The 25634-nt window shown below is 48.1% G+C and overlaps 1 protein-coding gene across 5 annotated transcripts in view; it reads left to right on the top strand.

Annotated features, from left to right (window-relative positions):
* Window positions 1-25634, top strand: part of LOC146199706 (zinc finger MYND domain-containing protein 11) — a 77966-nt gene that overhangs the window by 32286 nt on the left and 20046 nt on the right. For 4 of the 5 annotated variants that reach the window (XM_084595206.1, XM_084595207.1, XM_084595204.1 and 1 more), the window contains exon 2: window positions 24609-24709. In XM_084595206.1, the coding sequence (XP_084451332.1) occupies window positions 24623-24709 (87 nt within the window). In that variant the 5' untranslated portion in view covers window positions 24609-24622. Of the gene's footprint in view, window positions 1-23608; window positions 23885-24608; window positions 24710-25634 lie in introns of those variants that run through there. The other variant, XM_084595205.1, reaches the window with a different exon arrangement.

Genomic DNA, 25634 nt, shown 5'->3' with positions numbered 1-25634 from the left:
GACGACTCTGTTTTTGTGAGTTTTCTCCTTCGGGTCGGTTGGGCGCTGCGACACCCAGGCCGCGTTCTGCTCCTGTCCTGGACAGGCTTCTTTCTTGCTCGTTATTCTTTTTCTTCCCCGTTCAAAGGGAGGCGCCGCCGTCAGGTTTAAATGCGTGTCGGCAATTATCGGCTTGTTAGCCGGAAGGAACATGGTCGCCACAATTGCTGCTGCTGTAGCACTGCGGGGGAGATAAAGAAAAGGACGCCGCACGACCGTGGGAGTCGCGCAGAAAAAAGCCGAAGCGCACATTGCCTCTTTTTGCAGCCACCCTACCCCCTCCCCAGGCACACAGGCCGGCGCGCCATCAGCATCCTCAGTAGCACTGACCTTGGTTACAGAGTTGGCCTGTCTCCTTTTCAACCCACTTATTTCTCCCCTCACTCCCTGCTTCCGCGTGCAGCCTACCCTACCTCATCCCGCGGGCGGCGGCCACTTTACAACAGTAGGGCAACGGCTTCTGTTCTGCGTTTCCCTCTTTCGCTCTCAACCAAGGAGAATCATCGACGCTGTTGTCGCCTCTGTTGTCAATCCTTCGTTCTGCTATCTCTTACTTTCTCCCGACTCCTCCTCCCGCATTTTTTGGGGGGCTTTTTCTTTTTTCTATTCGTGGTTAGAAGGGGCGCTTTATCAGTTCTTGTTTCGGGTTGGGGTGCAGACTGTGGCGCGGCTTCGGTTTGGTGCCATAAACCGCGTTGCCGACGGGTGAAGCGCGGGAAACCGGTGGCCGCTTGCCTCGCGGACTGAGGCACTCACTACTCGGAAGAAACGACGCGTCGCCTTGTGTGTGTGTGTGCGCGCGCGCGTTGGTTGTGTGCGTGACAGCGAAGTACGCGCGTTCGCGGTGACTGCTGGTTGCGACTCGCCCTGCAAGAACCGTTTTGGAGCATTTTGGAGCCTCCTGTGCTGTATGTTGCGGGTGGTGCATCCTGCGTCTCATTTCGTGCGCGCATGCCGTCGCCCGAGTCGGACTAAGAAACGCCAAGTCGGCCCACGTGAGCGCGACGACGCTTCTAACCGCGCCAAAATTGCGTACGCGAGAAGAAGGACGCTTTCCCCGGCAACTGCTATGGTCCTGTCGGGCATGTTCTCCTACAGATCATTCCGCCTTTTCGGTGAGTGCAGCTCTCTCCGCACCTTACGGGCGGTGTTGTGCGTGCTACCTTTTGGCACGATGGGTGTGCGATAGGGAACCTTTGCTCATTTCAGTGTTCAGTAGAACCTGACATTCGTTGCGCGATCGTCTCATCTGTGTTGGATATGACTAACACCTGCTGCAGTGCTTCTCTGTATCTAGGCAGGCGGGGCGTGACGCCACTCGTAGTGTTCCCGCATTTGAAGAGAGGTTGCTGACTCACGGGTGATTGACGTGATAGCGAACGTTTCACTGTTGTTGAAGTATTGTGACTTCCGAGATCGTGGGAAGATCTTCGCGGAGAGTACAATGCGCGATACCTCGACAACGCGCGCCCAACGATATCTCCGTTGTTAGCAGCTGTATTGGGGTTTTGGGTTATCGAGCATAACCAGCCAACAGCCAGTGGATAACCAGCCGCCACGCTGGCGAGCTGCAATGTCGGAGAAATAAATCTGGTCCGACATCAGTTGTGCAGTGCTCCTCTTACATCGATGTTTAGGATGGCATATGGAGTGCGATGTTTGATGCTTTGTACAATGTCTACGATACGAGGTCTCCTTGACAAGAGGAGGAAGAATAAACTTTACGTTATTTGTGACGGATCTTCATATGAGAGCTAAGACGTGGTTCATCACGAGGGAGAGAGAGCTCGCAAAATACCATACCGCTACCATGATCGCTACGCCATACGAGTTCGCGCCACAAATAGTCCATAAGGATTGAGCCCCATTGTTTGACCTCAGTTCAGTTCAGTCGTTCAGTCGTGTCCGACTCTTCGTGACCCTATTGACCATGTCACGCCACGCTTTCCGGTTTCTCACTATCTTCCTAACATCACATAACTTCATCTGCAGTGCCTCGAGGATGCCATCTAACCATCGCGTTCGCTGCCTACCCCTTCTCCGGCAACCCTCAACCTTTCCCAACATCAAATCTTTCTCCAGCGACTCCTCTCTTCTCATCAGATGACCAAAGTAGCTGAGCTTTAACTTTAGAATTTGACCCTCCAATGAGCAGTCAGGGTTTATGGTCGACAATATTGACTGATTTGATCTTCTGGCAGTCCAAGGAACTCTCAAGAGTCTTCGCCAGCACCACAATTCAAACGCGTCAATTCTTCGGCGGTCAGCCTTTTCCACAGTCCAACTCTCGCATCCATACATCACAAAGACCATAGCACGAGTTATACGGATCTTGGTTGGCAGACTAATGTCTGCTCTTTACTAGGCGGTCAAGGCTAACCATTGTTCTCTTTCCCAGAAGCAAGCGTCTCCTAATTTCATGGCTGCAGTCTCCTTCCGAGGTAATCTTGGAGCCCAAGAAGAGAAAATCTGTCACAGCTTCCACTTCTTGTCCCTTGATGCTCCAGGACTTGATAGGGCAAGACGCCATGATCTTTGTCTTTTTAATGTTCAGTTTAAGCCCAAACTTCTCACTCTCTTCTTGTACGCGCATCAGAAGTATCTTGAGTTCCGCTTCACTTTCTGCAATTAAAGTGGTATCATCCGCATATCTAAGATTGTTGATACGTTTTCCAGCAATCTTCACTCCAGCTGAAGACTCGTCCAGACCGGCCTTCCTCATGATGCACTCTGCATATAGGTTAAATAGGCAGGGCGACAGTATGCAGCCTTGCCTCACTCCTTTCTCAATCGGAAACCAATCAGTAAGACCATGCCCAGTTCTGACTGTGGCCTCTTGCCCTTCATACAGGTTCCTGAGGAGACAGATGAGGTGAATTGGAACTCCCATCTCTTGGAGAGCTTGCCACAATCTGCTGTGATCTACGCAGTCAAACGCTTTCGCATAATCAATAAAGCAGAAGTAGATGGGTTTCTGGAACTCTCTTGCTTTTTCCATGATCCAGCGAAGGTTGGCAACTTGGTCTCTAGTTCCTCTGCCCTTGCGAAACCCAGCTTGCACGTCCGGAAGCTCCCGATCCACATACTGCTGCAGCCTACCTTGGAGGATTTTCAACATCACCTTGCTAGCATGCGAAATAAGCGCGATCGTGTGGTAGTTGGAACAATCATTGGCACTGCCTTTCTTTGGAATGGGGATGTAAACTGACCTCCTCCAATCCTGTGGCCACTGCAGGGTTGTCCAAATCTTCTGACATAATGTATGCAGAATGTTAACAGCGTCATGGTTGAGGTTTTGAAGCAACTCATCTGGAATGCTATCAATTCCGCTAGCTTTGTTCTTAGCAAGGCTGGCTAAGGCCCATTAAACTTCACTCTTCAGGATGCCCGGCTCGAGATCAGTTATCACAACCGTCTTATGTTGGGTTTGCACATTCGGGTCCTTCTTGTACAGTTCTTCTGTGTATTCCTGCCACCTCTTCTTTATCTCTGCGGCTTCAGTGAGGTCCTTGCCTTGTTTGTCCTTTATCATGCCCAGCTTAGCACAGAAGCTTCCTTTGATATCTTTGATTTTCTTATATAGAGCTCTTGTGTTCCTTAATTGGCTGTCGTCCTCAACTGCTTGGCACTGTATTTTCAGGAAGGCATTCTTATCTCTCCTTGCTATTTTCTGAAAATCCGCACTGATAACCTTGTATCTTTCTCTTTCCCCCATAACTTTTGCCATCCTCCTTTCCTCAGCTATTTGCAAAGCCTCTTCAGATAACCAGATTGCTTTCTTGCACTTCTTTTGCTTTGGAACTACCTTAGTAGCAACTTCTTGTATTATATCGCGAACATCAGTCCACATCTCTTCTGGCTCTTTGTCTTCTAGATCTAATTCTTGAAATCGATTCCTCACTTCCACAGCATATTCTAATGGAACTTGATCCAGATTATACCTGAAAGGCCTTCTAGTTTTCTGCGTTTTCCTCAATCGAAGCTTAATCTTGGCAACAAGAAGCTGATGATCGGTGCCACAATCGGCCCCAGGCCTTGTTTTTACTGCTTGTATAGCGCTTCTCGATCTCTGCCGGCAAATAATATAATCGATCTGATTCCTGTACAGACCGTCCGGTGAAGTCCATGTGTACAGGCGCCTCTTGTGCTGTTGAAAATGAGTATTCGCTATGGTCAGGTTGTTTTCTTGACAAAACTCTACTAGCCTCTGCCCAGCTTCATTTGGCTCACCAAGACCGAACTTGCCTGTAATTCCGGATATTTCTTCACTCCCTACCTTAGCATTCCAATCTCCTGTGAGAAAAACGACGTCTGATGATGGGGTGCGGTCTAAAAGGCATAGGTCCGCATAAAATCTCTCAACGTCAGCTTCTTCAGCAGTAGTGGTCGGTGCATAGACTTGGATAACTGTTATGTTGAAAGGGTGACCTTGGATCCGATGTGAAATCATTCGGTCGTTTTTGGGGTTGTACCCTAGCACTGCTTTGCCCATTCTTCTGTTTACTATGAGAGCGACCCCATTCCTTCTCTTGTAGTTGTGGTTATCTGCAGCACTGGGAATGGCAGAAGAGCCCTTGCAATTGTGCTCCTAAGTGCCTATCGCCCCTGCGCACAGTAATAGAGAATTGTGCTCATACTGTCACTCCCGTTAACTTGGGGGGGAGGGGAGGGGGAAGGGGAGGAAAGGCGCGTAGGAGCACAATTGCCTATTGCAGTGCACGGGATCCTGATTGGACCGGGGTGCCTCCGCCTTTGTTTCCCCTGGCACTCTCATGTACGCGCTCGGCTCGCACAGAATTATTTGGGCACAAAATGGGCTCGCAGCTACTTCCGGTCTACGTGCACAAATTGTGCGCATATATCCGAAATGTAAAAAAAAAAAAAAAAAAAAAAAGAAAGAAAAAGACTAGCTATGCGCACAAATTTGCTTCGCTTGCTAGGCACCGTCCCTTGACATGCATATTAGTGATTTCTGCTCTTGTTTTCTCGCTCCCCCGTGTTTAATTCGTTCATGCAGCGTGCTATTCGTATTTACTGGCCCTTTATTTGGAGACGATGACCCTTTTTGCCCTAACACTGCTTCTGCAAGATATGCACCCGGCCGCTGCGTGTCAAGTATTGACGAGCATATTGCTTTACTTTTATTTCAGAGCTGCTCACAAATATTGGATGGACCCCCTCTAAACTTCGCAGCTATCACCGCGCGCACAAGCACTCTCGTAAGCTAGCTAGCCACCGCGATATTGTAAAATACTTTACAGTTTGAGCAGGTAGAGGGGAGTGACGCATTGTATCTTGGCTTCTTGACAAGATGACAGGGTCACATGAATTAAACCCTATCGGCTAGTTTGGTCAGCGGTGCATGCCCACCCAAATCTCACGTCGAGAGTAGGAGAGAAAGTGAAAAAGTTGCAGGCGTTTTTCATTCTTCGGCGAACTTTTCCCGTTGGACCGCCGCTGTTCAAAACTTTAGACCGTCTCTTGCTGCAAGAAACTTGTGGAAACATGTGCCGCTTCATTATGCACCACAACGCGGTGCTTCAGTGTTTAGAGCGTTCGATCGTTGGTCTACTGATGTACCTGATCACTGCATAATACCCAGAACTGCGACGCAACATAGACAAACAGAGAACACAACACAGGGTATACACTGGTATAGTCGACGTAAGTTAAAAAAGAATGGTCCTAATGTCGCACCGAAACGCGGGTGCCTTGCATTTCCCGTTTATCGAAACGCGGCACGGGCGAGATGGAGTCGGGCTCCGCGCGTTTCGCGTTGTTAGATGTGGGATACCGGTTCCTCTTGGACCATCCTCTGGCAAGACGACGAACGACCCAGCCAGGGCAGGGGTGCCGCTGAGTGAAGAAGGTCGGGGTTAGTAGAAATTATAAGGGTGCATTTATTTTACGAGTCAGAGCAACGAATACGTCTGGAGGATCGTCTACTTAGGTATACGTTCGTGTCCGAGTTTTATACTGCTCGGGCTCCCTAAAAGTCCCTGGAAAGATGGAGGCCCCCGGGAGAGTGTCCTTGAACACATCACTTGCACATATTCACACACGCGCGTTTGTGGACACGCCTCCGGTAGTATCTTGATTGAGGGGGGAGGTGGCCGTGCGCGACCGCCTTGTGGGCGCATCAGGCCTGACACGTGTTGTCGCGACTCAAGCCGGGCAGCTTACGCAGAAACCGCGTCCTTTTGTTCCCAATCGTATAGGAAGGCTCTGGGGCACTGCTAAACTGAAGAAGGTCTCGCTGTGCGTCGATTGCCCTCTCAACGCGATCCTGAGGAATCGCATCGGAGGTCAGCAAGCTGCATGCTCTCTGTGTCCGCGACAAACTGACGCCGTTCGCCGAACCATGCACGGCCAGATCGAGTCACGCTGGTTTCTGTGAAATGCTAAGCCGGTGGTTTTCTCATAGCACGTGTCTTCAGCCTGTGATGATCTACTTCAGCTGAAGCTAAAGGTTCTTGACATTCCAAGGTTCGTCACCTCCTTCTCCTAGGCCGCTCCGTTCTGGGTAAAAACAAAAAGGAAAAACAAAAGTTACAGCCTTTTCCGGCGCATACAGAACCCTTTGGTGCCTCGCACGCACGCACGCACGCGCGCACACACACGCACACACACACACACACACACACACACACACACACACACACACACACACACACACACACACACACACATACACACACACACACACACACACACACACACACACACACACACACACACACACACACACACACACACACACACACACACACACACACACACACACACACACACACACACACACACACACACACACGCGCGCGCGCGCGCGCACACGCGTCGCCCACCGCATACCTGCTTCTTCAAAAATGGGCAGAAAATGCAGGCGCTCTCGAACAATACGGCTACTGCAGAGAGCTGCGCGCAGAGAAGGCATCGACGGCACGAAGGGGAACAGGGGTGAAAACGGGTCATTTGGCGGCGGCACCGCCGGCGACAATACACCCGCTGCCGACCCTCCGTCGGGCTGCCCTTGACGATAAGTATTCCCAGAAGCTCCGGGATGGCCGCGACCAGGGACCAGAGGTGTACCGCGAAATCTCAAAACCGATACTTCTTGTCATGCGTTCTACACAGAGGACACAATGGCTCCTCGAAAAGTACAGCGAACTTCACAATATGTATGTCATGTTTTATATGCATATTCGCTTACTTTTCATATTGTTTTCGTTTTCTCGTTACGGACATGCCTAACATGTCATGTCGCATTACCGTGTATTAAAAAAAAATAGTTTGCAGTCTGGAAATAGTCATGAACTGGCCCAATGTTTACCTGGTATTGCATTCGATAAAACCAGCCGTTCATTCGCAGGCCTGAGCCCGGCCCAGGCCCATCTTTTACAGTCGCGTGTTCAGCCTGGGCCCGCCAAAAATTAGTTGGCCTGGCCCCGGGCTTTCGGGTAAGCCCGAGCCCGTGAAAGTTGACGCGTCAGCCCCAAGCATAGGCTCAATCGCTTGCCGGACCGACGCCTGCAGACGAGAACCCCTCGTTGCAGCAGCAAATTAAAGCCTTTATTCGGCATTGCGGCAGTCTACTCAGGAGCAGGTTGCTGAGGTGCTTCCATCTGTCCTGTTCGTCATCAGCTGCTGTCGCTGCTACTCCTCTAAATGCCTCCTCTCTGAACTGTTGCAAACCGGTTCTGCTGCCGCCTCCACCGTGTTGACGTCAGACGCACACAACAGCCCAGCGAGCAATATGGTGACGCCTAGGAGGCCCTCGTTGCAAAGGTCTATACGCCGATGCAGTTTCAAGACTTGTCGCCTTTCCTATAACCTATGACGATGTCATCCCAAGGCCTGTCGCCGGTCGCTCGACATACTACGACATCGTTGTAAGACCTCGGCCGCCAGCTTACACCTTACCGCCAGTGCTTGTGCAAGCGCCAACACCCTATTTTCGACCGGCTCCAAGACCACGCAATTTCTGGCGCACAGCAGATAATTTCGGCCAACTGGTTACATTTGTGGACTGACTGGGCATATTGCCCGCTATTGCCGAAACCTTCTCCCAGTGTCAGCACTATCTGCTCCAGCTTTTGGGTACCGGTACTCGACGCCTCAGCATTCCGAGCCTATACTGAGCCTGCAGCAAGTCATTTTTCACCTGACCGCTCAACCCTGTCTGAGTGCCGGTCGCCCTCTCTTGGCTCTCGTCGTCGCTCTTGCCTTTCTTTGAACAGCTACAGATTTTTGCGTCCATTACCTAAATCGCAGCACCAGTGTCAATAAGGGCCATGACAGAAACACCCTCGACCGAAACTTCAACAAGGTTGGCAGGTGATAGATGAGAACTTGGAAAGTTCGACGTTGGCGCAGTTCTCGCCTCAGGAATTGCGGTCTCTAGTTTTCCTCACGAGAAGCGTTCGGTCAGCGTCGCAAAAAAACAAAACAAAAAACAAAAAAAAACGACTTCAACAGTAGAGGTTTAGGTCCCCTTCAACCTCACCTCAAACTCGAACTGTGAGGGCACGCACGCACGCACGCACGCACGCACGCACGCACGCACGCACGCACGCACGCACGCACGCACGCACGCGCGCGCACACACACACACACACACACACACACACACACACACACACACACACACACACACACACACACACACACACACACACACACACACACACACACACACACACACACACACACACACACACACACACACACACACACACACACACACACACACACACACACACACACACACACACACACACACACACACACACAAATTAACTGGCCATATGAAGTCTTTCATATGGCCAGTTCTGCGGTGTATAATATCAAGGCAGCTTAAATACCCGTACACCTGAACAGAATTCTGTGTACCATTTTGCCATACCAGTCTGAGACATGTTTCCTTGAAGCATTCACTTGTTTGCCTTCAAAATAACAACTAACGAATCGCACGCCGGTGCTTTCGAAGCCGCTTAGCAACATGAACCGCTTGTGCGCAGTCGCGAAGGCTTCATTCCATGTTGGTCGTAGAGTTACTGCACATACACACAAAAGAGGCAAGGGACAACAGATAGGAGGCGAACACGCAGCTACCCGGGCTGTGAAAGCGTTCTGCTCTTCGAACGAAGCCTGTCTGTGCATCTGGCTTTGCTCACGCAGCTGCTTTACCGAATTGTACCAATACTGTACAACCCAAAAGGCAGCCTCGCCGAACTGTACCGGTACTGTAAAACCCAAAAGGCAGCCTCTTCTGTGTGTCGGCTCCGCTCTGAAAAACTATCCCGCGGTTTGCCCTTCATATAGTATGGACGGTTGTATTACTGTTCCTGACACGTGTGCACACTTACATCCCGCTCAGCAAAACACGTTTCTGGGCTAGTTGGTGAAGCATGGTTTCGTAACAAGTTATTCAGCGCTACATAAAAGACACGGACACCAGCGCCCGTCCTGCGTATTTCGTGTGGCCGTGTCTTTTATGTAGCGCTGAATAACTTGTTACGAAACTACAACTGGGTCGCAGCCATATTTCTTCCAAAATTAACCCAGATAGACTGTGCAGTATACTATCTCTGCATTGAGGCCGAACAAATCTCCCGGCATCGGCGGTATTTCGATAGCCATGCGTAAACGAACCATCGGTGCTCTGTCCGGCGTTCATCTTGTAATGCTGAATGGTTTTATATCTACTTAGGAAGTATTTCGCCTGCTATTAAGACTGCAATTGCTATGCCCCCTTCACGGACGGAAAAGGAGACAAAAATGATGACTATCGACACGCATTTCTGTTTTACCAGCCATTGGATAAATTATCGGGCAACACTTGCTGATTACTATGTCGTTTTTCCCTGGTAACTATTCGATCATATCGCCGCGACCATGTGGCTTTGTACCTGGTGCCTTTCTTAAAGAATTTTCTACAATTTACTTTTCTTGAGAAAGAGCCTCCGTAAGGGCTCTTTAAACATAACCTGGCTACATGCTCGCTTCTTTTTTTAGACGTTGCCAAAGTATCTGGCTTTGAGCCACAGTATCTGCCTTTAAAAACTCCTTACACTAACAGGGAAAGCTGAGGGCGCTGCACTTCAGCCACCATGGGCGCGCTAAGAATCATGGGCCGGTGTGCTACTTGTTGCGGGACATATATAAGGTAAGATGGAGTCCAAAGTCAGACTCCGCCCGCACCACAAATTTCTCGGGTACGTGGAGTGGCGTTACACGATGTTTCTTTTTCGTCATCATCATCATCATCTGAAGGTGCGTACATAGACCGCGAAAGCCATAGTAGCGAAGGCGCAAAAGCAGACGTCGCCAATAAATGGTTTCTGTTTTTCGAAATGCCACTAAAAACTTCCTTATGTGATTGTACAACCATAAATATTTTCATAACGTTTTTTATTGCAAAGTTTGCCTATTAAGTGCGAAATATTGGTATTTGTGCGGCTCAAAACTAAGCCAATAGGAGAAAGAGCCATCGCTTATATTGGACAAATCTCACACTGACATGCTGTTTCTCTCTCTTTTTACAATTTATAGTCACACTATTCAATCTTAGGACATTATTTACGGTAGAACAACGTTTATCTTTGCATTAGTTTTGGCCAAAAGTTGTAGTTCTGCACTCGGTAGCTCTCCGGCCCATGATGCTTTGAGCGCCCATGGTGGCTGAACTGGCCGTCTGGAAACTCCGTGTAAACTCCTATAGACGGCGCAGCACAGCTTTCCCTCTAGGTAAGAGTAAGAAACTCTATGTTTAAAAACTTCGCCTGTCTTTTTCGCGGCCAATTTCACGACTTTCTTGGCTATTGTTTATCGGGTATCTGCCAAGTTGTATTCAGTGTGGAATTGACTCTAGAAGCGAAGCCTTTCTTTAAAAGGGGGTGCCGTATGGGCTCCATTTTGTCACTGTCCTTTGGAGTCTTCTCACCATGTGTAAAACTGCATGAGTTTTCAATGTGCTTGTGATACTTTTGTTGTCAATCACCCGAAAAACCGCGCGCATGTCTACGCCTGTAAGAAGCTGCGCCTACCTGATCTCGACAAAAGTCGAGTCGGATCCTCCTCTTCCTCCATGAGAACTAGCAACGCGTTTCCTTCACAAATCTCGCTCTTTCCCTCAACTAACGAACTCGACTCGCATTCTGTCGATTCATTAGAAAAGGCTGAAGAAAGCGCTTTCTATGATCACCCCATAGACAGACCTTAATGGGTGTCTTGCATCGTTTTGCGACAGTCATTGATATGGACTGTTTTTCTATGTATGAACCCAACTTCTTCACTGTTTGTTTATGCCCCGTTATTATGCAGACTCTTGTCTGTCCGGAGAGTGGACAAGGAGAGCTAGCACAGAGCCCATTCGGGCCTGTGTATTTTTGTCGCTATAATTTGGGCAGTATTGAGTGCAGAACCGGTATACTGCCGATCAGAGTTCTTCATAGTTTTTGCATTCTGAGTGCACGACGTCACGGGAATGGAGTGGAAAAAGTGCATATGACTGAGTGATGGCCTTTTTTTTTCTTTATTGGCTTCGTGCTTTAAAGTGCAAAGTTGACCTGTCAGGGCGCTTTACTGTTCTTAGTATCATGACTGACGGTGAAGACAACCCTGTCTGCAGACTGTGCCAAGTAGAAACCAGCAGTCGGACTGTCAGCCGACTGACTGCTGATACGTATACTGATTCGTGGTATATGTCGACAGTCGGTAGTATATGAGTTGGGCCATTTAGGTATGCGACTCCATCGAGTTACAGCTAAATTATTTCTATAGGTGCGTCAAGCTAGTACCACAGTGTTTTAATCATAGTGTCGGAGATGCCTGTGGCACGACCATTACCGAGCGCAAGCTGGCGCGGCCATATTTGTAGGTCCACCAAAGTAATAAATAGCCTGACCCAGATGGGCTTCAAACAGCGGAGGCAGACAGCCCCGGACAGCAAGACGGTGGGGTGGGTTCGCCGCTCGTTGGGGTCGTCAGAGCAGTGAAAATGACGAGTGTACGACCATGCCTCTGTTTTCGTTGTTTTGCTGCTGTTGTATTATCTTTGTAATGGCGCGTATGTTCGGAAAGAAGAGGGTGGGAATGGTTGTCTGGGACGTAATTTTGGCGAATATACCAACGAATGTGTACTTACTGCTTAGCGTCTAGAATGAGGCATGTTGTCCGTCTTTCACTCTGTTTATCTTCGTTCTGTATGTATCAAAATCCAAAATTTAATTTATGAGTAAAGGTGTTACCCTTCGGAAGTTATTGTTATGTAATTTCATTATTTTTGAAGCAGTAAGGGGTAATGTGGATGAATTAAATACGCGCGACTTTATACTTCGTCTCAGATGTTTGCAGCACTGCGAAACGCAGAGGCACCCCGGTACAATTAGGATCACGCGCACAATAGGCAATTGTGCTACTACGCGCCTCTCGCCCCACAAATTGGCAGGGGTGACAGTAGGAGCACAATTCTATTATAGTGCGCAGGGGCGAGAGGCAGTTTAAGAGCACAATTGCAAGGGCTCCTTCTGCCTTTCGCAGTGCTGCAGATATCTTCTGAGACGAAGTACAAGAAGTAATTAGTAAATGTAATTTGATTCCTTTTTGAAAGTAATTTTATTATGCACGAAAGACTAAAACAGTCATTTTTTCAATTGTCTGATAGGGCAACCCTAATTGTTTGAATGAACTCTTTCACTTAACAGCAATTTCCACCGGTCGTGTCGGAGCAGTCTTTCTTGCACCGCGATGACAAGTTCGAATTTTACTGGTCCACCTAGGTTGCGCGTATTCCGCTGATCGTTTGGTGGTGGTGGTGAAAAGCATTCATTTATCTATTTACAAAGAGGTGCTCGGAGCGAGGCCACTATGTGGGTCCAGCTTCTTGCACAAGACTCCTTGTGCCACGGAGCGCTCTTACTCTGCTGATCAGGTTCGGATCTCGCTGGACCTTTTATAGTCGGCGATGTCGTCACTTCCGAAAGTTGCAGGAGTTTTTCCTTTTGGCTGTTTTCAGTGGCATCGCGCGTTTTCTCGCGCGCTTATATCCAAGTGCGTCGATCAAACAACATATAGAGCGTTAACCGCCTGCGGACGCAAGTTAGGAGTGCCGCACCTTCGTCTACGTATATATGTCCACCGGATACTGGTGGAGATGAGTAGTCACAACACATGTTGTGATAGGATACGACCTCAACTTCCGAAACCGGTTTAGCATTACTTCCGCCGTGCGCTCTGCCTGTTTGGCTAGTCGACCAAGGCCGATTCGCTCTGTTTTGATTCAGGAGCCCAGCTAAAATCGACCAGTGGAATACGCCACGATATTCATCTCGCTTTTCTTTCTTTTTTGATCTTGTATCCCTTGTAAATTAATACGTATCTCTGAAATATCTGCTTCAATATTTTTTTTTTTTTCACCTTTTATCTATTCACATATCCGACTACATTTGAAACGGTTTTATTTTTCGGCCCAAGACCAACAAACTTCACGTTAGCGAGGACGGGTTCGCCTGCTTGTGAAGTTGTATGCAATAAGCATTGTTATTTTGATTAATACTGTTATTTGCTGCGCATACCGTTCGGACGGGGAATTTCCGTTTTTTCGGAACTGTTCGGCCTCGAGTTCGGCGCGATTTCGGTGCTATGCTCGGTAATTAGCCGGGAACAGAAATTAAACGATTTTTACACAGCTCCTCTCTCTGTATGTTTATGCCAGACGGAAATAAATGAAATTGAATGCAGCTCCGGCCCGTTTCTTGCGTCGGTATTACTACAAAGAACCCCAGTTGGTCGAAATTTCCGGAGTCCGCCACTACGGCGTCTTTCATAGCCTGAATCTCTTTGGGACCTTAAACCCCACAAAACAAAACAGTGTCGACCAGGGAAACGAACTCGAAGGGAAACACCAGTTTTCTTTTTCCTCATTTTGCGTTTAATAGCGAAACGTGCCACAGTTTCTTCTGTGCTTTGATCATAGGCCGCTCGCAGCTTGATGGAGATGTCCTGCCTTGTTATGTCCTAAATGTTTTGCATACCACCTTTAAAACGACTAGAACTTGAAAAAAAAAAAAAAAAAAGGAGCTCTGAATAAAATAAAAACAGAGATCACCAGCTCGAAAGTGTTCAGTAACACCAGAGTCCCTCAATACTTTGTAACGCCTAGCGGGCAGCGAACGGTGACAAACCCCCAGAAGTGTCCCATCGTTCTGCTCCCGCGAAACCCAGCGCGTTTTCCCCCTCAATCGACGGAGCAGAGCGGCCCCGGCAACAGCGATGGTGCAGCAGTCAGTGCCCTCGCTGCCGGCGACGCCAGGAGGGGGCACCGCCGATGTGGCAGCGTTTAGCGCGCGCGGCCGTATCGCTGTGCTAGAGCCCGCGGCCTCTGGCGTCGCACGCGCGGCTGCCGATGCCGCTGACCCGCCCCGACCGACCTGCGCCGCCGCGGGGACGAACCCAACTGCCGCCTGCTGCTGCTCCTGTCGGCTGTCGCTACTCCGTCAGTCCGCCGCGTGGCGCTGGAGGCGATGTGTGCGCCGCGCTGGCGCTGGCCGTCGCGCTAGTCGTGCGCCCGCGACGCGGGGAGGCGTGACGACGTCGACCTTGCGTGCATAGCGTGGGCTGACGTTGGGGCAACCCTCCCTCACCAAGCTCCAGCTTTGCGTCGTCTGCGTCGTTTGACCGTTTGACCAGCTTCTGTTTCTCTTTCCCTCAGCCGACGTTGCGTTACCATGATATGCAAGGGAAGGTTCGCGGCTGCCTTTCGCGCACGCGTCGTCATTTCCTCAACTTTCTCGATCTGCTTGTTCGTAGTTTGACGCGCATGCTATTAGTCAGCATTTCCGGATATTAAAACCGATGGCTAAATTAGCATACAATACAAGGAAAGAGCTACGCTAGCAAAACAGGAGCGAATAGGCAAGGCATCGTAGAGGCTAAAGCTGTATAACGATGTTAAGACTGAAACGATAGAGGCAGCGCCGTAGGAAAAGTATCAGCGTGTCACTTTGGGGCCAGACATTTAGTGCGCGCCTTCATCCTTGAAAGGAGTTTTATAGACAACCGGGGTGAGGTAGAGAAGGTAGGGGGGGGGGGGGGGGGGGGTTGGAAAGCAACCTGTAAATCCGTACTGCTTGCAGTCTAAATTGTACAGATAAAACAAATGTATACTGAAGTCGAAATAATTGTGAGGTAATATCTCAGTCGTCTTGAAATGGTTCACACAGTAAGGATGCTACTTACACCTTTTTGAGGGGTAGATTCATTGGTCAGGTTTGGGGGCATGGATGGCCAAAATTTTGTCTGGAAGGGTCAAGATTTTCAGCTATATGTAGCCGGCAATTTAAACCAAGCCAAAACCCAACTTCTCGCGCAAGCACTGCATAAATATGCTTTAATTCGGAAATGGAAAACGTCTCACAGAGGCATTGGCTATCTTCGACCGTGATGCGACCGGCCAAGTTAGTTCGTAACGCATAAAATAAATAGGCTCGCTGTCGTGAAGGACATTTTGTTCGGATATGTGGCAGTTGAGCGCTCTGAACAAGCTGTGTAAAATATTGCATCCGAAATTCCCCCCTCCTCCTTTCCCTTCCTCTCTGGACGTCCATGTACGCGCGGTAGAGAATTGGTTTACACGCTTTGATGAGAATGACGCGTCTGTGCGCTTTCTCGCCAGTTGATTCGAGCTCTTCTGTCACGTTGATTTTTTTGCTGGCGAGACCCGCACTCCTTAATTATGTTTTTCTCATAACCAGAAGGCTATAGACACCTTTCTTTGGCGCTCTTTCTGTACCGTAGAGAACATTAGGAGTAACGAAATAGTCATGCAGTTGTATTTACAGTGTTCGCAAGTGAACCGTTACGGGTAATTTACGCTCTATGGAAGCTATATAATATAAACTCATATTTTGGGAAAGCCTAATTGTATTCAGACTTAAGGCACTTCATGATGAATCACCAAAAGAAAGCATCGCTCATCACGAAATAATGGTCTGCCACTCATGGAGTCCCCCAACATACTGGAAACCGACAAGCGGACCTTGATACGCAGTGCAAGAGTTCAATATATTCAGCAATGACCGGGAGATTCGAGCATGTAACATAAAGTCCGAGGTACGCCCAAACAAATGGTCCCTCTGAGCGAGCTGTCCAAACAGCAAAACGAACACTGCGGAAATGCTCTGAAAACGGAACAGATTTACAAATGGTCTTATACTGAGCCTGAGAAACAGTTTCAATGCTCTGAAAGGTGCTCCAGCCTGGAATTGTGATAAGTGTGACTGACAAACAACGAACCGAGCGCAGTCACTAGAAAACTTGCGGAGATCGACACACCACACCCGCTCCTATGCACTTTACACCCATATGAGACCAAATAAAAGTAGGGGAAGATGACAGGAAGTGGATGCCGAGCGGTGGTTTAATGAAACATATTAGGGGGTTGTGGTTTTAAAAACTACCACACTACTTTTGGACACATTTAAAACCAATTTAATTTTGTCCAACCAGACCGCGCTACATTTCTTCACTATACTTTTTTTTTTTTTTTTTTTTTTTTTGTTGTCAGCCGCGGTTTGGACTGTCAGCCGCGATTAAGCGGGGAAAACGCATTTATGCCCCTGTTACAACTCCACATCTGAAGCGTGTCGCTTGCCTATTTCAAAGCGGAGGGAGAGCGTACAGTCGACGTCACCCTTGTATAGAGCGTTCGAACAAGACATACCAGGCTACAAAAGCCGAAAATAGGCTCCAACTCCAGACTTCTGGGCTAGGTGCTAGTGTCTATCTTGGTTGCGGCTACCTGTGGCACTATTTTCACTCGAGTAGTGCCGCAAGAACCTACCAGTTGCGGCGATATCTGGCATTATTTACAGGGACGTGTGACTCCCGAGCGCTCTACACAAGAGTGCACGTCGACTGTACAGTCAAAATGCCGCTGACCGATGTGCGCCTCTCCTCAGTTGTTCCTAGAACGCAGCATGCTCTACTTATTCCGCCTTTACTGTAACAAATTTCACGCTTTAGCCTGCGCACTCTTGACGGACGAGCTACGCTATCGCGTTGTGGTGAAGATCGCGTCGGCGTTGTACGTCATGAAAAAGCCTCGTTGGTTGAGAGAAGTCGTTGCGTAGCTTTGACGTCAGGGCTCCCACGGGTTTCTGCTGGTTTTGTATGGCCCTAACGTTAATACAACGTCTGAACGTCGGCCAAACATAATTAATAGCGCCGGAAGGCACGAGGGGCTCCAGCGTGAAGAGAACGGAACAATAGCATACATGTACAGCCGCCCGAATCTTTAACTGGCGTGAGCGATGGCCGCCTTTTCTGTTCTCGTGCGCATTAGGGCGGATAAAACTTGTTAGAAGGTCAAGATTAATCTATATATGCCTTGATACTTGTACTTTTCGAAGGTTAGCTCCTCTGTAACGATCAGAATGATAGAAAATCCGGCCGTCACTCAGGCCAGTTAAATATTTGGGCGGCTGTATATCGAAGGCTGGGATCGCACTGGTAGTGTATGAACGTGTGTGCGTAAAAATGGCAGTGGAAACAATATAATATGCGTTTAGGGGCAGGGGTGGGGGGGGGGGGGGGGGGGGGGCTTGGCGCATGTTATAGCGTTAGACAATCCCTTCCCGTTAGCTTACAACCCCCCCCCCCCCCACCCCCCCCCCCTGCCCCTAAACGCATATTATATTGTTACGTGGTGGCAATATATACCACTGGGGGGAGGGGGGGGTTGTAAGCTAACGGGAAGGGATTGTCTAACGCTATAGCATGCGCCAAGGCCCCCCCCCCCCCCCCCCCCCACCCCCTTTTCTCTCTCTCTCTCGTCATGTCTCGATCTAGAACTCTGTGATCCATGCAGCACCGAAGGGGGAATGACCGCATCAGCGTCGGCAGGCTCGTCATCCGAATGTGTAGCCATCTCATATTCCTTGAATGTCAACTGCCTTCCTTACCAGGGTCTAAGGGACATTTCAGAATGGAGAGGGAAGTTAGGCAAGCGCTTTTAGGTGCTCTTCGCCGCTTAATTTTGTCTCTCGAAAATTGGTTATGAGGTTGTGAGAGGCGCAATAACCGTCTCATTCTCAGTGTGTCGCACATGGCGCGTCAGTGTGATGAAATGAGGGAGGGTAGGCGCGTCATTTGTATGGACTTCCTTCGCCAGCGTCAGAAAGAGCAGTGTATGGAAGGGGACGCGGCGTTGACTTGCGGCCCACGCGGGCTGTGCACTTACGGTCGCGAAATGTCAGAAGGTCGCCAACGTGACTCGAGAAGCACTACCGAGCCCAGCGTGGCAGGAGAGCCGCTGTAGCTCTGGCAACACGCTGTGCACGTAAGCCAAATGCGATGAATAATGTGTGCGTGCTTGTGTGTGAGAGAGGGGGGAGGGGTGGACTGCGGGATGGCTTTCGGCCACGCAGCTGTAAGCCGCCGCGCACTTTATGTGTTTAAGTTGTTATATAATGTTTCTAGCTGTTCGTGTAGCACTCTTTCGCTGCCTTCGATGAACATTGATCGAAAAGCGTTCCTTCCCGACTATCTCTTTCCGCTTGTGCTTATGGCGGTAGACGTTCGCGGCCAAGATTCTCTCTGTGAACTAAAAGAACGTATTCGACGCTCCGGTTGGCTGTTCCTGGCCCTACGGAGCTTGGACAGTAGGTCAACGCCGCTTGCGGCGGGGGCTAGCCAGCCACGGAATTTTTATCTGTTGTAGGCCGTCACTGCGCCCGCCACCGCTTTGGTGGTGGACGACGGCTGTTGTTGCGGCGCGCGTCTTTCCCTCCCTATTCTTTTTCTTTCTTCTTCATTTTTCTCTTCTGTGTGCACGAGGCAGCGGAGGTGGCTCAGCTACAGAGCCAGTAGCAGGCCCGTGCATTTTCTTTTCCTTCTTCCTACAGCCACAACAACAGCAACAACAAAAGAAAGTATGAGTGAATATGAGTGAATGCCTGCCCCAGCGCAGCTATCGCAGTCTTAAGCCAATCAAGATAAAGGAACATGGATTAAAAAAAAAAAGAGCGGAAATACAGAAATGAAAGAGAGGAGAAAACAATCATGATCCTGGGGCACTATATAGTGGCAGGAGAAGATGGCGCACGGTGGCTTCCAGAGTTGTCACGGTAGGGCAGATCGGCCTCCCACTCTTCGTAATGAAATACAGCGGGGCAGGAGTCGAGAATGAGGGAAGTAAGGTACCTCTCGGCGTACACTTGAGCACGCCGTGAAGGAAAGCGGGTGAAGTAGTGAGTTGAAGAGGGGAAAAAAGAGACACCCATAATGGAGTGTTCGGGATTAATTTCGAGCAGTATATAGCACCGTACACGGACGTTTTGTGTTTTGGTTTATGGGGTTTAACGTCCCAAAGCGACTCAGGCTATGAGACACCGTAGTGGAGGACTCCGGAAATTTCGACCACCTGGGGTTCGTTAACGTGCACTGACATCGCACAGCACACGGGTGCTTTGCTTTTCGTCTCCACCGAAAAGCTGCCGTTGTGGCCGGGATTTGATCCCATATCCGTGCTCCTCTTCCATCCATTGTGTGAATAGCAGTTCTGCTATTTTCGGCAAGACATCTCCGCGGCAGAACACTGAGACCCTCTTACCGTCTCCGAGGGATGGACGCCTCCCTACGAGATACATGTGTTTGCGTGTGATCGGGGTGATTCGAGGGTCGGGGGAACGCGCAAAGGGTCAACGAGCAGACACGAAGTGATGCCGGAGTACGCACGCGCCACTCGTTATGAAGCTTTCCGAGCAGTGCTTTTTTTTTTTTTTTTTTTTTTTTTTTTTTTTTTTTTTTTTTTTTTGCGCGGAGTTGTTGTAAACTTCATTCGTTATTGTTCTAAAAAGTGTTTCCCTTACGTCGTCAAAAATTGAACAAAGTTACTGGGGCTTTATATACCGGGTGTCCCAGCTAACTTGAACCAAGGGTTACAAAATAATATATTTCAGGTAGGTCAGTGAAACCAATTGCATACAACTGCCAGCCTGTTTGCGCACTACAGGCAATTTTTTGTTTGGCAATTACTTAATTAGCTAATTATGTTAATTTCTCTACTTTATTAAATATCGACTTTAGACCAGAAATGTGAATTGGAAAGTTGTAGAGCACCTTCAGAAACCCCCATTCCATTGATTGCTATAAAGAAAGTCTCACGTGTATCTTTTTTTCCGGACTCAGAAGAAAGCCCGCGAAATACGAATAATACCACGTGACTAGCGCATTTGTGCGCCGCGATTGTGGTGCTCTCAGTCGTGGTTTGAGCGAACGAAATCAGCTGCAGCCGTGACCCGATGGTCCCGTTGCAGCGGCAGGCAGAAATGTTGGCGATGGTTCGAGCGAGCTCGAGCTCGCCCGTCGCCACTGCAATTTTGGCCAGGCCTGCTCACCGCAGCAGCCTACATCACGACAGGCGGATGACGATAAAGAACAGGCAAATGAAGGTGCAGCGCTAATTTTAGTCGAGTCACATGATGTCATCTCGCCCCTTTACTCAAGCCTGCATGCTCATTCGTTTGTCGTGACGTTCGCTGATGGGAGAGAAGGAGGCCTTGTTAGAATGTCGGTGGTGTCGGCTCGCCGCTCTCGCTGCTACTGCACCGTCACGTGGGCCGGCTGTCTGACGCGGGCGAAGAAGCCATCGCAGGCATATCGGCCTGCCGCTTTAATGGGCCAAGAAGACACGGCCGCAGCTGATTTCGTTCGCTCAAACCACGACTGAGAGCACCACAATCGGGGCGCGCAAATGCACTAGTCACGTGGTATTATTTGTATTTCGCGGGCTTTCTTCTGAGCCCGGAAAAAAAAGATACACGTGAGATTTTCTTTATCGCAATTAATAAAATGGGGGTTTCTGAAGGTGCTCTACAACTTTCCAATTCACATTTCTGGTCTAAGATGAATATTTCATAAATTAGAAAAATTAACATAATTAGCTAATTAAGTAATTGCAAAACAAAAAATTTCCTGTAGTGCGCAAGGCGACTGCCAGTTGTATGCAACTGGTTTTATTGACCTACCTAAAATATATTATTTTGTAACCCTTGGTTCAAGTTAGCTGGGACACCCGGTATATATATATATATATATATATATATATATATATATATATATATATATATATATATATATATATATTGTCATAACGAAGTCTCGCCGGGGAAGATATATTTTGGATTTTTTTACGGAGTTCGTTGAGTAGCCAGTGACGATTTCCTGTTCTTTCTGCCCGCTTGAACCACTCATTAAGTGCCTGAATGCTTTTTCCATTTCCGCGTTACGATCATCCTGCTAAATCGTTCCCACTTTTATTAAGTACCGCTTGTCGTGTAGCATTTTCCTGACAGGTTCCTCACCTTACTTTATTTTAAGCGCGTTGAGCGAATGTCGCGAGTCCTTAGCTGTTTTGTTTAATTCGTGCGAATTATTTTTTCTTGAGTGACCTTCCCTAAACCCATTGAAATAAAAGGAAGTAACTATAGCTAGTTAATTGCTAATCGCCCCGCCGGGGTGGCGCAATGGTTACGGCACTCGACTACTGTTCCCAAGGACGCGGGATCGAATCCCGGCCTCGGCGGCCGCTTTTCGATGGAGGCGAAAAGCAAGGTGCCCGTGTGCTGTGCGATGTCAGTGCACGTTAAAGAACCCCAGGTGGTCGAAATTTACGGAGCCCTCCACTACGGCGTCTCTCATAGCCCGAGCCGCTTTGGGACGTTAAACCCCACGAACCAAACCAAACCAATTGTCTAATCATTAAGCTCTGTAAGGTGTATACATATTAATGCCCGCCTTGCTATACGAACCACCTGCACAGACCGAACCGACATCCCCCGTATTTTATTTAAAATACAAATGTACGAACAGAAAAAAAATAATAAACCAGCTGGTCGACTTTAAAATGCAAATCTATAAACAGAACAATAACAACAAAAATATAGACCAGCCGGTACATAAAAGAAGCAAAGTATTTTTGCAGCGAGCAGAATTTTTTTTATCTGCTGGCAAATAATGACCATAATGATGACGTAATTAAACTGTCCGTATCGAGCGGTCTCTAGCTTTACGACCCGATGGTAGTGTTTGAAAGATTGCGATTGTGATGCTATAATAACACTTCATTCAGCGATATATATAAAAAAATGGCAGCCTGTATACTTTCCCTCCTTTCTTCGTAACCTACTTCTGCGAACTAAGAAAACACCGAGCCGAGCGGCCTGAAAATTTTAAAATTACTCTCTCTCTCTCTCTCTCTCTCTTTGTTTTTTTTTTTTTTTTTTTTTTGTTTGGACGAATGTCGGCAACGAAAGCACACACACACAATGGAGTAGCTGAATCAACAATGTTTACATAGTATTTGAGTATCACACTGAGCAGCGCTGGCCACGACCGCCACATGCAATCAGGCCGCGCTCAGGCAGCCGAGCCCTGTCGTGGATGTGATTGTGCTTGGGCCAATATAGAGGTGCGAGTGCATGACGCATACAAAGGGTATATGTCACTATAATTAGCTAACGAACGTATCCTGACATGTATCATTTTCGGTCTTGCTGTCGTATTGGTGTGTGTAGATACTGCACTATTTTGCGTTTTGCCGTGTATGCAGAACGTGTTTGGAAAGTCATAAATGTGAAAAGGAATAAGCATCGCTTCACCTCACTCACTTCACTTCATAAATGTGAAAAGGAATAAGCGTCGCTTCACTTCACTTCACTTCATAAATGTGAAAAGGAATAAGCATCGCTTCACTTCACTTCACTTCCTAAATGTGAAAAGGAATAAGCATCGCTTCACTTCACTTCACTTCATAAATGTGAAAAGGAATAAGCATAGCTTCACTTCACTTCACTTCACTTCACTTCACTTCACTTCACTTCACTCACTTCATAAATGTGAAAAGGAATAAGCATCGCTTCAATGCCGTGCCACGGACAAAAGTTAGGGGGCGGAAGAGGAGACGCGGAGTGAATTTAACACCGCCTTTTCATTGCGCATTTTTTTATTTTTCTTGTTTAAATTATTTCAAATTTTTAGTTAATATTACTTTTAACATCAGTACACATCCCAAACACACATTAGTAAGTCATACGCACCACAACACGTTCACTCCATAGGTGCCCTTCGCGGACTATGCGTTGCATGCCGTCTGCCATGCAGAAGACCTGAGTTCGAACCCGAAGAGGAACCTCCTCGCCAATTTTAGCCTCATTTGGACCCTTCACCAATTGGATTGCCGCACGAGGTCACGTGGTTGTGACGTAATAATCCTGTCCACCAATCAGGATTTGCCCGCACGAATATTTGCGACGTGCAGTCGACTGCTGCTACCCTACGTACGCCGACGGCTTTTCGACCGAAACAGCTGCATAAGCTTTGCGTAAGAACAACGAAACCTTGCATGTGCACTCGCGAGGCACTTAACAACGCTCCGTTGACACTGTTTCAGATCGCCCGCCGCCGTCGGGCGCTGAAAGGCGCACTGCATTAGGGTGCCTCGATGTCACTGCAGTGTAGGGTGCCTACCCTACACTGCAGTGTGCTGGCCGGCTAATAAAACGTATCGTCGATAGCGATATCGTAATCGCTGTCGACGATATGTCGATAGCGACTACGATAGTCGCAGCGTGAACAAACGCGAACTTAGCCGAGGCCCCTTCGGAAATTCACAAGAACTTTTGCTGGGACCGCATTGGGGTGACCGATTAGCACCATTTACAGTTTTCGCCGGGGGACTGGCTCTTTTGTGCGGCTGTGTGGCACATCCCTGCGCCAACGAAACTTGCATTCCCGCTACTTGAAGGCCACCGTGCAATGTCTCCTCGCTCGAGCCGCGCTGATCCAGGTAGTCGTCGTAGCGCGTGATAGTAGCGCGCAGCTGTCGTTCAATCGATCTCAGATTGCTGAGAAGCACTGTAGGCTACATCGAGGACGCGCTTTAAAAGTGCGATGCGATCACGGTCGATACGACCGATGCCCGCGCGGTCTAGAAACGACGTGCCCCTGTGCTTGTTCCACTGTAGCCGCGGCGCGATTATTCGCCGCGTGGCACTTTTCCCGCATCCTGTTGCCTATTTCTTGCTCCATTGCAACCTATACCCATGCGCACCCATGCGCCCAGTGCCTGCTGTCCAGTGCACGAAGTTCCACCCATGCAACCGGCTGCTGTCTATGTGGGAGAAATGCAGATGTATAGCGAAACTATTCTTGAAGCAGATCCAATTGCTGCAGCATGAAAGCAAATTGATCTTATTGATGACAAACATGCTCTGTCTAGCAAATGCCTTGCCATGAGGAACACATGTATATAGAGGTGGTGGGGACTCTGGAGAGGTCCACTCTGACAACAGTAAACAAATAATTTTGCAGCAGATGTTTTTAGCATTGGTGGATAATGTGTGACACAGGTAGTCATTAGTAATAAAAATACTAGCTTATATATTGCAGGCCATTAATAAGACGTAGTCACCAGATGGGCAAGCATTGATCAAGTGTGGCTTTTGGTGTTGTGCTTGTGCCTGACCAGTGCTTTCTTTCATTGGCGTACTATGCTCTTCTCTGGTTTACAGAAGTGGGCCCCAACATGGCCACGTGTAAGCGTAGACTCTCCTGCCCACAGACAGTCCAACATCTCTGGGATGCCATTGATTCGATACGGCAACAAAAGCAGGTATGTTTCTGACATTTTAAAACTTTAGTAATTTCTGCATGCACTTTGCCAAGCTGTAATGCGGTCCTTGTATAGCATTAGCTATGAGAGGAATTTCGTCATCTAGGGGTCAGAAGCGAAAAGTCGCACAGCCACCACACAGACAGTTTGCAGAACAGCTGTCTTTGCACACTGTGAAAGGCAGTGCGTGACTTAAGAGTACATCTCACGGATGTCGCAAAAAACTAAGTGCGTCACTTCTAGTGTAAATTGAGTGTTATACAGGTTCAAGTGCAGCGTGTGTTTTGCGTGTCACACTATACAAGGTCCCATGACTAAATCGTGATTGAGTAGTTGGCCTGCTAGGTAAATGCCAGGGGCAACACTTACTCCATTAATCACAGTTTGAAGTTGGAATTTCTTCAGGACAAAGTCAGCCCTGCCAGAAAAGGAGAGAAAATCTTTCTCATTGCAACATTTGCCATTTCACCAATAATAATAATAATAATAATAATAATAATAATAATAATAATAATAATAATAATAATAATAATAATAATAATAATAATAATAATAATAATAATAATAATAATAATAATAATAATAATAATAATAATAATAATTTTATTGCTGCTTTGAATATTAGCAATCCTTGACAGTGACCCCTCAAAATTCTGCCAGTCTCCATCAAGCTACTCTTTTCAAGTTCCCTCACATTTCATATTTCCCCAGACTATTCCAGTCAAAATTCCGTGACCACAGATCAGGTGAGAAAACGCGATTATAATGGATCCATTTTAATCGCGTTTTTTCACCTGACCTGTGGTCAGGGAATTTTGACTGGAATAGTCTCGGGAAACATGAAAATGTGAGGGAACTTGAAAAGAGTAGTTGTTGGATACTGGTACAATTTTGAGGGGTCACTGTCGAGATGTCACAGCTAAAC

Source organism: Amblyomma maculatum, chromosome 2, assembly GCF_055883805.1.
Source record: "Amblyomma maculatum isolate TAMU_Amacu chromosome 2, ASM5588380v1, whole genome shotgun sequence".
In the NCBI taxonomy this organism is placed as follows: domain Eukaryota; kingdom Metazoa; phylum Arthropoda; class Arachnida; order Ixodida; family Ixodidae; genus Amblyomma; species Amblyomma maculatum.
Note: the sequence above shows the minus strand (reverse complement) of the source record. Positions and strands in the feature narration are given on the sequence as shown.